Raw genomic sequence first — 15,105 nt, 5'->3', positions numbered from 1 at the left:
CCCTTTGTGTGACTGAATTTCATTGCTTCAACTATGAAGCAGTTTCTTAAAGAATTATCTGTTTGCAACTTCTGTATATCTCGAAGCACTTTACAATTAGTGAAGCACTTTTAAGTGTAGTCTTAGTTGTAATTTGGGAATATAAAGTGATTTTGTTTTGCTTCACATAGCAATTTCTCACAAAGGGGAATATGATAATGGCTAAACAATCTTATTCAGTGCTGTTGATTAACAGGTGAACACTATCTGGAACCCTTGAGATAATTCGCCTGGTCACTTTCAAATAATGCCTGAAGTATCCTCCTACAGGACTAGAGAGGGCCTTAATTTAACATGTTACGCAAAAGATATCATCTTTGACACTTAGTTCTAAATGGCATGTCAATCAAACTACTTCTGTTTTAAAGAATAAATGAAAATGCAAATATCTGTAATCATTTAGCATGAATAATTATTCCTGCAAGATCATTGCAGATACTTGAATTTTAACTAATGCTTTAATATAATAATGACTTGCGGAATGAAAATTGAACATATTGTTTAAAAAGGTCTGGTAATATAATACATTAAATTTAAAATATTTAGTGGAAATTGAGTTTTAATTTTCAGCTGCTATTTGAATTTTATGGCAGAGTATAGAGTACATTTGTACTGTCGATTTGAATGTCATATATAAAGTAAGCTGTGGAAATGGCTTTACATGATGAACAAACAATCATTTGTTTTTAATTTCACCACACAATTCTATGGAGACAGATACTTCTTATGAAACTAATTATTTCCCATGAAAGTAGTATCTGTTAAGATTCTATAATTGATGCTAGTCTGCATAAGAACGACTTTAAGATTGTCATTTTGTGACTGTTTCCCTTTGCACGAAGAAGCAAATTAATCTTCTCCCTTTGAAGACCGGAGCTGTCTGATCTGGGGGAACCAGGACTAGTGCCATTGCAAAACATGGGGTATTATGACAGGATTTTTTTTTTGTGTGTAGGCCCGAGATGAGATTGAAAATTTACTCTCTTTTTAAATTCGAATTTAATTTGTTGCTAAATGGTGAGTTCAAATATGACATGAGTCAATTTGTCACAGTGAATTTAAATGTATTAATAAATTCTGTTATATTAAGGAAGCTGTTAGAATGCTGGAATTTTTTTTATAGAAAGCTGGCAATGAATCTGGTGTGCGGTCAGATTTCATCATTAATTCAGTTAGTTGAAGAAGTAGTTATTTGTGGGGTATATTATTTAAGTTTGAGCTTTACTGACTGAAGGAAACTACCTCAGGGAGCAACAAAATGACTTGTTGTAAGAAGAGGATTGTTTCAGAAAAGTTTGTTCTAATTACATTTGACTGTATTTGAAACAAAGGACACTGTGTTTCAGTTATACGTCATTAAAGTTCCTTCAGCTCTGTTCAACATTTGATTTTCGCTCTTCCAACTTTGGGCTTCATGCATGATATTGGAAGACCCATACTCTACCTAAAACCCTCCAGCTTCCTAACTGTCTCTTCTTTAGTTTGCTTTGCACTTCATCCTTAACTGTTCTCCTATACTAGTTAGTTTTGCTTGATTGAAGCACTGTTGGACATTTAGCCTGTCACCACTCAGTCCATCATCCCTGTATCAGCACTTTGATGAAGCTATTAGGCAACTCCCTGCTCACTTGTAGACTCTCATAAGAGTTTTTCCTTTAAATATTTATCCTTTTTCCAACCAGATATTGCTATTGGACCAACCAGCTTCCACTGTCATTTCAGGAAGTGGATTCTAAGTCGTAATAAACCACTGCATGTTTTATTTTTGAACCTCCACATCATTTCTGATTCTTATAGCAATCTTAAGTCTATCACTGATGCCATGAGAAAAGAAGCCATCTGATTTAGTATTTTTAAATATTCCTAATTTTAGGCAATTCTATCTTCTCTTAACATGTAGACCTGGTTCTCGGTTGGATACACTACTCCAACTGAAGCTTAACCACATTTTATTAAAATTTGTTTCACTTTTGAGTTCTCTTTGTCTATTCTTAAAACTAAAGGTCCTATCAGGATTTCTAATTTCTCCAAGCACGCCATTACCTTCAAAACCTTATGTACCAACCCACTTTTGTGTTTTAAAGATGTATAGTGCAACTTCTAAAATATCCTTGCCTTTTGGTAGGTAGTAACTTTGATATTTTAATGGCTTGGAACTTGCTGTGAGCAACAAAGAGGTGACAACCATTCACCTCATTTACATTTGTGTGGGTACTTTACACGGGCTGGAGTGCATGGACTTTGATATTACATGTGGCACCTCCACAGTGAGGAAACTGCTCAACCATTCAGGTTTCAGTATCCTCAGAGACCAGCAGAATACAAATCTTCAAATAAAGGCCAGGAAATATAAAATATTAAATAAAATTCAGGGCTAATACCTGAGTTCAAGGGAAGAGACATAAAAGGAAATTTACTTCTTATTTTTTTAAAATATCAGCATCATTGACTCTATTAAGAACTGGGATTCCATACTTCTAAGATTAATTTTTTACAGTACTTGAGAGTTCATTTTCTACAATTAGGAAAGACATCGTTAAATTGGAAAGAGTGTAGAAAAGATTGATGAGGATGTTGGCAGGATATAGAGGGCCTGAGTTATAGGAAGATGTTGTCTAGGCCAAGTCTTTATTTCTTAGCAGTCAGGAAAATGGGGTTGACATTATAGAGGCATAGAGGGGCATAGATAAGCTGAATTTTAGCAATCTTTTCCCCATATTAGGGGAGTCCATAACTAGGGGGCATAGATTTAGGGTGAGAGGGGAAAGATTTAAAAGACTTGAGAGACAACTGCTTTTACACAGAGGGTTCTTCGAACCTGGATGAGTATCCTTCAGTCGTTACCGACTTCATTAGAACCTACGTGGATGGGTGCGTGCCCACAAAGACTTACTGTACATTCCGAAACCAAAAGCCATGGATGAAGCAGGAGGTACGTCATCTGTTGAAGGCTAGATCTGTAACATTCAAGTCTGTCAACCCAGGCCTGTACCAGAAAAACAGGTATGATTTGCAGAAGGGCTATTTCAAGAGCGAAGAGACAATTTTGAATGAGGTTGGAGGCGAGATTGGATGCACGGCAACTCTGGCAGAGTCTGCAAGACATTACTTCCTACAAAGCGAAACCCAATAGCATGAATGGGCAGCGATGCTTCATTACCAGAAGAACTGAATGCCTTCTATGCACACTTTGAAAGAGAGAACACAACTACAGCTGTGAAGATTCCTGCTGCATCTGATGACCCTGTGATCTCCATCTCAGAGGCTGATGTTAGACTGTCTTTAAAGAGAGTGAACCCCCTCAAGGCAGAAGGTCCCGATGGAGTACCTGGTAAGGCTCTGAAAACCTGTGCCAACCAACCAGCAGGAGTATTCAAGGACATTTTCAACCTCTCAGTGCTATGAGCAGAAGTTCCCACTTGCTTCAAAAAGGCAACAATTATACCAGTGCCTAAGAAGAATAATGTGGGCTGTCTTAATGACTATTGCCCGGTAGCACTCACATCGACAGTGATGAAATGCTTTGAGAGGTTGATCATGACTAGACTGAACTCCTGCCTCAGCAAGGACCTAGACCCATTGCAATTTGCCTATCGCCACAATAGGAAAACGGCAGATGCAATCTAAATGGCTCTCCACACGGCTTTAGACCACCTGGACAACACAAACACCTACGTCAGGATGCATGTTCATCGACTATAGCTCAACATTTAATACCATCATTGAGAAGTTGCAGGACCTGGACCTCTGTACCTCCCTCTGCAGTTGAATCCTCGACTTCCTAACCTGAAGACCACAATCTGTGTGGATTGGTGACAACATATCCTCCTCACTGACGATCAACACTGGCGCACCCCAGGGGTGTGTGCTTAGCCCACTGCTCAAATCTCTATATACACATGACTGTGTGGCTAGGCATAGCTCAAATACCATCTATAAATTTGCTGACGATACAACCATTGTCAGTAGAATCTCAGGTGGTGACGAAAGGGCGTACAGCAGTGAGATATACCAACTAATGGAGTGGTGATGCAGCAACAGCCTGGCACTCAACGTCAGTAAGACGAAAGAGCTGATTGTGGACTTCAGAAAGGGTAAGACGAAGGAACACATACAGTGGCATGCAAAAGTTTGGGCACCCCTTTTCAAAATTTCTGCTACTGTGAATAGCTAAGCGAGTAAAAGATGACCTGATTTACAAAAGGCATAAAGTTAAAGATGACACATTTCTTTAATATTTTAAGCAAGATTACTTTTTTATTTCCATCTTTTACAGTTTCAAAATAAAAAAAAAAGAAAAAGGGCCCGAAGCAAATGTTTGGGCACCCTGCATGGTCAGTACTTAGTAACACCCCCTTTGGCAAGTATCACAGCTTGTAAATGCTTTCTGTAGCCAGCTAAGAGTCTTTCAATTCTTCTTTGGGGGATTTTCGCCCATTCTTCCTTGCAAGAGGCTTCTAGTTCTGTGAGATCCTTGGGCCGTCTTGTATGCACTGCTCTTTTGAGGTCTATCAACAGATTTTTGATAAACACCAAGTCTCTGCCCCTTCCCTCTTCAGTCCTGACGAAGGTTTCTGGCCCGAAACGTTGACTGTTCGTTTCCACAGATGCTGCCCGACCTGCTGAGTTCCTCCAGCATGTTGTGAACAGATTTTCGATGATGTTTAGGTCAGGGGACTGTGAGGGCCATGGCAAAACCTCCAGCTTGCGCCTCTTGAGGTAGTCCATTGTCGATTTTGAGGTGTGTTTAGGATCATTATCCTGTTGTAGAAGCCATCCTGTTTTCATCTTCAGCTCTTTTTTACAGACGGTGTGATGTTTGCTTCCAGAATTTGCTAGTATTTAATTGAATTCATTCTTCCCTCTACCAGTGAAATGTTCCCCGTGCCACTGGCTGCAAAACAAGCCCAAAGCATGATCGATCCACCTCCGTGCTTAACAGTTAGAGAGGTGTTCTTTTCATGAAATTCTGCACCCTTTTTTCTGCAAACATACTTTTTCTCATTGCGGCCAAAATGTTCTATTTTAACTTCATCAGTCCACAGGACTTGTTTCTAAAATGCATCAGGCTTGTTTAGATGTTCCTTTGCAAACTTCTGATGCTGAATTTTGTGGTGAGGACGCAGGAAACGTTTTTTTCTGATGACTCTTCCATGAAGGCCATATTTGTGCAGGTGTCGCTGCACAGTAGAACAGTGCACCACCACTCCAGAGTCTGCTAAGTATTCCTGAAGGTCTTTTGCAGTCAAACAGGGGTTTTGATTTGACTTTCTAGCAATCCTACGAGCAGTTCTCTGGGAAAGTTTTCTTGGTCTTCCAGACCTCAACTTGACCTCCACCGTTCCCGTTAACTGCCATTTCTTAATTACAAACTGAGGAAACGGCTACCTGAAAATGCTTTGCTACCTTATAGCCTTCTCCTGCTTTGTGGGCATCATTTATTTTAATTTTCAGAGTGCTAGGCAGCTGCTTAGAGGAGCCCATGGCTGCTGATTGTTGGGACAAGGTTTGAGGAGTCAGAGTATTTATAACGCTTTGAAATTTGCATCACCTGGCCTTTCCTAATGATGATTGTGAACAAGCCATAGCCCTAACAAGCTAATAAAGGCCTGAGACCTTGGTAAAAGTTATCTGAGAGCTCAAATCTCTTGGGGTGCTCAAACTTCTGCATGGTGCTCCTTTTTTTCCCACTTTAAAATTGTACAAAACAGAAATAATACACTTGCTTAGAATGTTTCATCTTTAACTTTGTGACTTTTGGAGATCAGTTCATCTTCTACTCACTTAACTATTCACAGTAACAAAAATTTTGACCAGGGGTGCCCAAACTTTTGCATGCCACTGTACCAATACTCATAGAAGGATCAGAAGTGGAGAGAGTGAGCAACTTCAAGTTCCTGGATCTCGAGATCTCTGAGGATCTAACCAGGTTCCAACATATCGATGTAGTTATAAAGAAGGCAAGACAGTAGTTATACTTTATTAGGAGTTTGAAGAGATTTGGCATGTCAACAAATACACTCAAAAACCTCTATATTTGTACCGTGGAGAGCATTCTGACCGACTGCATCACTGTCTAGTATGGAGGGGCTACTGCACAGGAACAAAAGAAGCTGCAGAAGGTTGTAAATCTAATCAGCTCCATCCTGGGTACTAGCCTACAAAGTACCCAAGACACCTTCAGGGAGCGGTGTCTCAGAAAGGCAGCGTCCATTATTAAGGACGTCCAACACCCAGGGCATGCCCTTTTCTCACTGTTACCATCAGCTGGGAGGTACAGAAGCCTGAAGGCACACACTCAGCGATTCAGGAGCAGCTTCTTCACCTCTGCCATCCGATTCCTAAACGCTCATTGAATCTTTGGACACTACCTTGCTTTTTTTAATACACAATATTTCAGTTTTTGCACACTTTTTAAAATCTATTCAGCGTACGTAAGTGATTTACTTGTTTGTTTACTTTTTTAATTTTATTTTTTTTCTTTTTTCTCAGTTAGATTATGAGCTACTGCTGCTGCTGTGTTAACAAATTTCACATCACGTGCCAGTGATAATAAACCTGATTCTGATACTGACGTAGAACAAGAGGAAGTAGTTAAGGCAGGTACAACAGTATCATTTAAGTAGCTTTTGGAATCGGGCTGAAGAACAGGAAATTGGAACTAGGGGGGTAGGCACTGTGGTCGGCATAGACTTGTTGGTCTGAAGGATCTGTATCAATGGTGTTTTGCTCCATGACTCTATAATTGTCACTTAGGGTAGGTTACAGGATGTCTTTACAATTTATGTAGAGTGTTAAAGATTGAAATATACTCAAGCACAGTCAAGAAGCTCAAAGCTTTCCTTGACAAAGCAGTATTTACTTAGTTTCCTATCCATTACCATAGGCGATCACTTGGTTCACAGGTGGCACATTCTGGCCACAGCGTACATGACATCCAAAATATGAGCATCCCCAAGGCTTTTAGAAGCCACCTCCCAAGCCTCCATGCTCTGCCACCAAGAAGAATAACAACAAGCACAATAGGACACCATCACTTGCAAGTTCCCCTCTGAGTGGCCTACTGTTCAGACTTAAAAAGCAAAAAGTTGCAGATACTGGAAAGCAGAAACTTAAAGCAGAAAATCCTAGAATTTCAGCAGTGGTGGGAAGAGAAACAAAGCCCTTGTTGTAAGCTCGCAAACACGAGGAAATCTGCAGATGCTGGAAATTCAAGCAACACACAGGCCAGGCGGTATCTATAGGAAGAGGTACAGTCAACATTTTGGGCAGAGACCTTTTGTCCTGGCTGTACCTCTTCCTATAGATGCTGCCTGGCCTGCTGCGTTCACCAGCACTTTTTATGTGTGTTGCTGATGGCCTTTCAGCAGTTAGAGATATCCCACATTTGTTAGAATTCCTACCAGCAGCTTGGATTTTAAAAATACTTCAAAACAACAAAAGAAATGATTATGTGAAGCAGGATGCACAGTTGGTACTGAAGCAAGTGTGCTTTCTTTGGACCTCAAAATAGGTTTCCCAGAAAGATCTGGTGATTTCTGTGGCAAGAGCCTTTTCTTCCCAGCACTTTGTGTAAGATGTCAGTTCAACTGGATCCCAACAGCCGTTAGCTGTGAGACTGATTGAACAGCCAGTCACATGAGAGAGCTCTCACATAAGGAGTAAAATGTATATATTTTCAGTAGCTCCATAAATATTACGTAGAGTGTTAGGTGAAGATTAACATGTATTCATACAATGAAAAAGAGGCTGAAGTATTTTAATATTTTTAAGGGATGATGTTTTATTTTTAAATTAATATTACAATGCAGCTTAGATATGATATGCTTTGTTTTATATATTATGGGTGTTATCACATCTCCCAAGAGAAAAGATAGCTAAATGTTAGATTTGCCTATAATAGTTGTCTAATAACACAGATTCTAATAACACAGGTGCCTCCAAGACCTATATTATTTTAAGTTTGCAATGCATTTTGAAATTTTCATATAAAATAATGCACAAGATATTTTTAGCTTCTGAGTGTCTTCAAAAATTAATTATAATTTGACACATTATTAAAAATTCTTAGACTGCAGTGGATCTAATTAATCAATAGATGAAATATGTGTCAATCTGAGTAATTTCCAAGTTGTGTTGGAAATAAACTCCAAGCAACACCTCTATAGAGGTGTGTTATCAGTAATTTTGTTATTTCATTAAGTTACTCCTGAAGAGAATTCCTGAAGTTGCTGTCAGCCTGATGGAATAAAAATGGTGATTGCCTGCAGTTTCACAGCTATTGCTGTTACATACTCTAGACCAGTCTTTTTGAACCTTCCATTGCTTGAGACATCAGCATTTAGTCTGTGCATCTATATACAGAAAAGCTTTTGGGATCCATTCACTCTCAAGGAATGCAAACTGATTTTTCTACCTCTTCAGTATTGTAACATGCTAACTAAAGTGTTAATGGTTAAAAGTTAGAAAGGGAAGCCCGTGTTCTGCTTGGAGCGTACACTTTAGTACTTCACTGTTTTGATTGGTCCGACACTGGAATTTTGCCAACCAAATCAGATTGTAAGTTTTTGAAAGTTAAATCCCTGAGGATCAGTGGAATGCCAGACACACTCAATCCAGTATTTGTCAGCATTAAACTGAATCATATTTATAAACAGTCTCTCATTTTGATGAGGTGAGGAACGATGTTGGGATTTTAAATGGTGCTGTTAAAATTCCATGGAAGTCATCTTTCCATTGCCTCCTTTATCCACCTCCAGCCTTAAAAAATCACAACAGTGCCCACCCACTTCCAGCAGGTCAAATTCAAATTCAAGCCTGCAGCAAATATTTCCTATTGGAGGGCTGTTAATCTCTGGTGTATCCACACCAGCCATGGATTTTGTGAGGATCCCAGCAGGCAGAGCATGTTGAAACTGGAATTTTTCACAATCTGTTTTTAGGTGGTATGAATTCCTTTTAGATCTTATACCCTGAAATGCTATAAATAAATTGAACCTTCATGCAAGTCTTTGTCATTACCCACGAGGGGAAATGGTAATTGTTGGTCCTAAGCTACGAGGTCATTAGTCCTACGAAATGTATCTTTTGCATCAGTATGATGTGTTGCTATTTTAATTAAATGTACTGGATCTAAAACCCACTGTGAATCTAGTTGATTTATGCACTTCACAGTATGATACTGAGGTGTGAGTCATGGAGGATCTCAAATTTCAGCTGGAACATAAGTAGAGTTGAACTTTGAACTCTGAACTAGAGTTGCAGCTGCTTATTACTACCTGGTGACTCCACCTGGAAAATAGATGCCAACAGCTGGAGTAGACTTGGATGCACCCTGAATTAAACTGCTTTGAAAATACTCTAGGTAGACTCCCATTTAATGTTTAGTATAAAGTTTAATGTGCAACAAAATTGAAAGGATAACCTACATCCTGGATTACTGAATAATCAGAATTTACATATACATTTAATATTCTAAAATAATTGATTCAGTGAGAGATTGTTTAGTGAATATACTAACTCTTTAGTAAGTGATGCATTGTAAGGAAATATTTACTTTTAAAATGCAGATTGCTAATCGAGTCTTCTCCGGAATTCAGCCAACTGGAGTTCCTCACCTGGGAAACTACTTTGGAGCAATTGAGAGCTGGGTGAGGCTGCAGGATGAACATAGCTCCATTCTGTACAGTATTGCGGATCTGCACTCCATCACTGTTCCTCAGCATGCTGGCACACTCAAGCAAAACATTCTCGACATGACAGCCAGTCTCTTGGCATGTGGTATTAACCCTGAGCAATCAGTCCTATTTCAACAATCCAAGGTCAGTTCCAACTAACTTTCTAAACCCTTTCTATTTCCCACTCCCCTTTAATTTTGGTAGAGCTGTAGACCTCCTGAAGATTATTGAACGTTTTACATTCCTAATGTATAAATAGCACATTCATCCAAAGAAAACACTTAGCTGGACTGGAAGATCCAAGCAGACTCAGCAACACTGAACAAGCTTTTTGCAGTTGAACACACAGGTGGCTACTACAGTGTGTCTTGAATTGTAAAAATAACTTCATGCCGTTAATTGAATGTTTTCATTGGGATGGCCACAAAGTTTTGTGGCTCTTTATTCCTTTTCTACTTCAGAAATGTTATTGCTTAAATCTGCTTTCTAACACTCCTGATCTTGTTCTCTGTGGTATTAATTGAGGCTTTATGCTGTATCATTGGGTCTCCACTTTCTGGCATGGAATCTTTTCAAAGCAATTTTTTTAATATTTCAAAGCTACATTATTGTAGTAAATTTAATTCATTGTGGTTTATGGGCATGAGTATATTTGTTCCCATTACCGTTTAAAAGTCCAACACAGTTCGTTTGTTACTGTAATGAGAAACCATAATTTCTTTCTTTCATAAATATTGGATTCAGAATTATCTGGAATGTTTGTGATAAGGTTCCTGTAGAAGTTTAATTTTTGTTTTTTAACCTTTAAAGATCCTGCAGACTTTGCTTCCTGCCAATACCTGATATAGTCATATTTTTTTTCCCTATTTACAATAGATTTGCATAGTATGAGGGCAAGGCATGCCACATTTGCCACTAGTACCACTAGTGAGATTATTTTATGTGGAAGTTTATGTTTTTATAAGAATCTGGAAGATGAAGAATAGTTTTATTTTCGAGAAGTTTCAAGGGAAGAATGCAGAAGGGAAACTGGTTTTATTTCTAATGAAGTAAAATCAGAAAACACGGGAAACAATTCAATAGGTCAGACAACATCTGTGAAACGAGAAACAGAATCGAAGTTTCAAGTCAGGCCTTCATTCAGAATGGTAAGCTTGCATTCCATGAGAGTGAAGCATTTCGTTTTGTTGAATGCTGTTCAACTTGAAAACGTCAACTCAGTTTCTCTTTGCACAGATGCTGCTTGACCTGCTGAGTGCTTCCTCTTTTTTTTGTGTTTATATTCAATTTCTAACATCTGTGCTTTTTAAAAATTTTCAATATTTCTGTTTTATTCAATAGGGTAAATAACTATACTAGCTTAGAACCTGGTTGTTATCAATGAACATTTATTCAAAATAACTAGGATTAATGGAAGTTTCTGGTTAACAGAGACAATCAATTAATCTTTAGGTTCTATCAACGATACAGATTATGCACTCCATTTGAAATACACAATGGTACGAGCTACATAGCAACCTTGTGAAACCAATCTTCCAGTTAACCCCTTTATGGATAGGGCAGTAGGAGACAAGAGAATGCAACCTTAAAAATCCAATTTTACCTATTCACAAATGAATAGTTTTCAAACAAAAGATGATAGAAGTGTGGAACTTTCCCTTAAGTAGCTGATAGATCAATTAACTAAATAAAATGAGCACTAAATCAAGACATAAACATAACATATTAAAGTAAGAACTGAAACTCATAATCTCATTTTAAAAATAAAATTGCCTACATTCTGTACAGTGTATGTAAAATCAGTTTTGTTTTGAAGAGGTGAATGTTAAGGACTGAGGAATTTGTTAAGGCTTAAGCTTCTTCCAGCAAAGCAGCAGCTTTTTGGGTAAATTGCAACACAACTAGTTGGTCAAAATGTCTATGAGAATTTAAGTGATGCAGCTGAGGAAGACCACACATAGTGCATCCTGTGAGGGAGACTGAATCACTAAGAACATGTTTAGCATTTCCACATTAAGCTATTCATGTATGAAAATTCAGAACTAGCCATCAGTTTCACATTACAAAGACTATGATCATAGATATTTTCTCATCATTATTGCTACAGTATTTAGGCTGTATAACTTAATAGAGCTATATATATATATATATATATATTTGGAAGAACCATCCACATATGAGTAGTATTCATCAAGAAAGATAAAATTAATCCGTTTTGATACCGCAATTACTGAATTGGTAAATTGAAGCAAAGTATCTAGAAAGGGGATAATTCCCACTGTCGTCTCTGAACTTGCATGGGAAAAAAAATAAAATTATCTCCTTTTAAAAAGAAATATCCACTAATGAATTTTGCAGAATATAATGATGAAATTTGTAGTGAGGTATTTGTACAGTTACATTTTAATGTCATCGCATTTGGGAGATTCTTGCTTTTGCATCACAAATTTATTGAAATTTTTGATGTTCATGTGTTAGACAGCTATACATTTCCTAATCACTGACCTATTTATATGAATTATGTTTATTAAAGGTCTCGGAACACAATGAATTAGGTTGGATTTTGGGCTGTCTGACAAGTATGCCGCGATTACGTCATTTACCTCAGTGGAAGGTACCCTTTTTCTTATTGAACCACTAAATCTGTACGAATTCTATATAGCCACCGATGCCTGTCAAAATTCAAAGTACTTTTATTAAAGTATGTATAAATTATACAACCTTAAGATTCGTCAGCTTACAGGCAGTCACAAAACAAGAAACCTGAAAGAACCCAATTTAAAAAAAAAAAAGTCCCCTGTACTAGGACCCGGACCCCGACCCCACTGCATTAATATGCACTGGTCCATAAACCCCGCCACCATGTTCTGGCCTGTACCTGACTTTTTCAAATCCGCCTGGTGCTTAGATCTATTCAACCTTATTCTCGGTTTAGGTGGATGGGCTCTGAAACTACTCCACTCCACTCTCTCCAAATTCGTCTCTGTCTCGAACATGCCTTGACCTTGCTCCGACTTTGCATCACACCCACACGCTACGACCCTCCAGTTAACCTGGCCTTTGCTTGCCTCTTCATTGTTTGCGGTGATAGTTTACCACAATTTTCCACAGAAAAAGTGCTACTAATAAAGTAGTTCTATTTCTTGTTTTATGAACCACCAGTAAGCTGCTGTCCAATTTCAGTAGTGCCATCTATATGAAAAAATACAGATAGCAGATAAGACCATAAGACATAGCAGAATTAGGTCACTCAGTCCAATGAGTCTGCTCTGCTTTCCATCATAGCTGATTATTATCCCTCTCAACCCCATTCTCCTGCTTCTCTCCATAACCTTTGATGCCCTGACTAACCAAGAACTAATCAACCTCTGCTTTAAATATACTTGGCCTCCACAGACATCTGTGGCAATGAATTTCATAGATAAACCACCACCACTTGCTTCAGAAATTCCTTCTCATCTCTGTTCTAAATGAATGTCCCTATATTCTGAGACTGTGCCCTCTGGTCCTAGACTCCCCCACTGTAAGAAACACTCTCTCCACACTGTCCAGGCCTTTCAATATTCTATAGGCTTCAATGAGATCCACCCTCATTCTTCTAAACTCCAGTGCTTACAGGCCCCGAATCATCAAACACTCCTCATACATTATCCCTTTCATACCGGGAATCTTTCTCGTGAACCTTTTCTGGACACTCTGCAATGCCAACCCATCTTTTCTTAGATAAGGAGCCCAAAACTGCTCACAGTACTCCAAGATCAGTCTAACTGATGCCTTATAAAGCCTCAGCATCACATCCTTGGTCTTATAATCAAGTCCTCTCTAAATGAATGCTAACATTGCATTTGCCTTCCTTACCACTGACAAAACCTGCAAGTTAACCTTTAGGACATCCTGCACAAGGACTCCCAAGTTCTTCTGCAGCTCTGAATTTTGTCCCTGGTTAGAAAATAGTCCAGACCTTTACTCCTTCGACCAAAATGTGTGACCATACACTTCCCTACACTATATTCCATCTGCTGCTTTTTTGCCCATTCTTCCAATTTGTCCTCAAAGAATTCCAAGAAGTTTATTAGGCAGGATTTCCCCTGCAGGAAACCATGTTGACTTTGGCCTACTTTATCATGTTGCCTCCAAGTACCCTGAAACCTCATCCTTAATAATGGAAACCAATGTCTTCCCAACCACTGATGACAGGCTAACTGGCCTATAATTTCCTTTCCTCTGCCTCCCTCCCTCATAGAAGAGTAGAGTGACATTTGCAATTTTCTGCTCCTCCAGAACCATTCCAGAATCTAATGACTCTTGAAAGGTCATTACTGATGTCTCCACAATTTCTTCAGCTACCTCTCTCAGAACCCTGGGGCGCAGTCCATCTGGCTCAAGTGACCTATCTACCTTCAGACCTTGCAGCTTCGCAAGCACCTACTCCTTAGTAATAGAAACCACACTGACTTCTGTCCCCGATAAGCAAGAATTTTTGGCATACTGCTGGTGTCTTCCACGGTGAAGGCTGACACAGAATACTTAAGTTCATCTGCCATTTCTTTGTTCCCCATTACTACCTCTTCTGTGTCATTTTCCAGTGGTCCAGTATCCACTCTCACCTCTTTCACCAGGTTCAGAAACAATTCTTACCTCTCGGCTATCAGGCTGTTGAACCAAAGGGGATAATCTCACTCAACTTCACTTGCCCCATCATTGAAATGTATCTTTCCACAACCTACGGGCAGAGAAGGAGTGCCAAGGGCAGGAGGTGGCACGTGGGCAGCCACATCTGGCCCTGAGACACCAGGCAAGGTTACTTGATTCCAAACGATCATTACAGAATGTCTCTCCTGCTCCCTCCCCCCTCCCCTGTCCCTTCCCCTCTCCCTGCCCCCTTCCCACTCTCAGTCCGCAATAGAGACCCATATCAGAATCAGGTTTATCGTCACTTACATATGTCATGAAATTTGTTTTTTGCAACAGTAGCAATGGCAGTACAATACAATCCATAAAATTACTATAGTGCTGTGCAAAAGTCTTAGGCACCCTATCTATCTATCTATCTATCTATATATATAAGACTTTTGCACAGCACTATATCACTTGGATTATAGAACCACAAAGAATAAACTCGTAGCCTTGTGAACTGTTGATATAACCCGTTTTGTAATAACCTGATTATATTGTTGAACATTCTGAGATGAGCAAATAAATCAATGGTTTTGTGCCATATTAAGCATATTATATTTTATTATTATTAACAATAGACCATGGCTGTTGATTCAATTTTATATAAAAATTCCCACTAGATAATGAGAAAGGTGATGCAAAGGTGCAGAAAGTCATCCAGCTATTTGTCCAATAGATTTCCTTCAACCATCACCAGTTGAGGCAAATTTAC

At 38.9% G+C, this 15,105-nt stretch overlaps 1 protein-coding gene across 6 annotated transcripts in view; it reads left to right on the top strand.

Moving 5' to 3' along the window:
• wars2 (tryptophanyl tRNA synthetase 2, mitochondrial) overlaps positions 1-15,105 on the top strand; it is a 64,277-nt gene that overhangs the window by 36,040 nt on the left and 13,132 nt on the right. For all 6 annotated transcript variants that reach the window (XR_011886305.1, XR_011886304.1, XM_072260342.1 and 3 more), the window contains 2 exons: positions 9,609-9,860; positions 12,250-12,330. Coding sequence is in view for 4 of the 6 variants with exons in the window: in XM_072260342.1 (XP_072116443.1) it covers positions 9,609-9,860; positions 12,250-12,330 (333 nt within the window). In the remaining 2 variants the exon portion in view is untranslated. The remainder of the gene's footprint in view (positions 1-9,608; positions 9,861-12,249; positions 12,331-15,105) is intronic.

This window comes from Mobula birostris, chromosome 6, assembly GCF_030028105.1.
Source record: "Mobula birostris isolate sMobBir1 chromosome 6, sMobBir1.hap1, whole genome shotgun sequence".
In the NCBI taxonomy this organism is placed as follows: domain Eukaryota; kingdom Metazoa; phylum Chordata; class Chondrichthyes; order Myliobatiformes; family Myliobatidae; genus Mobula; species Mobula birostris.
This window is presented reverse-complemented; position numbering and strand designations above follow the sequence as displayed.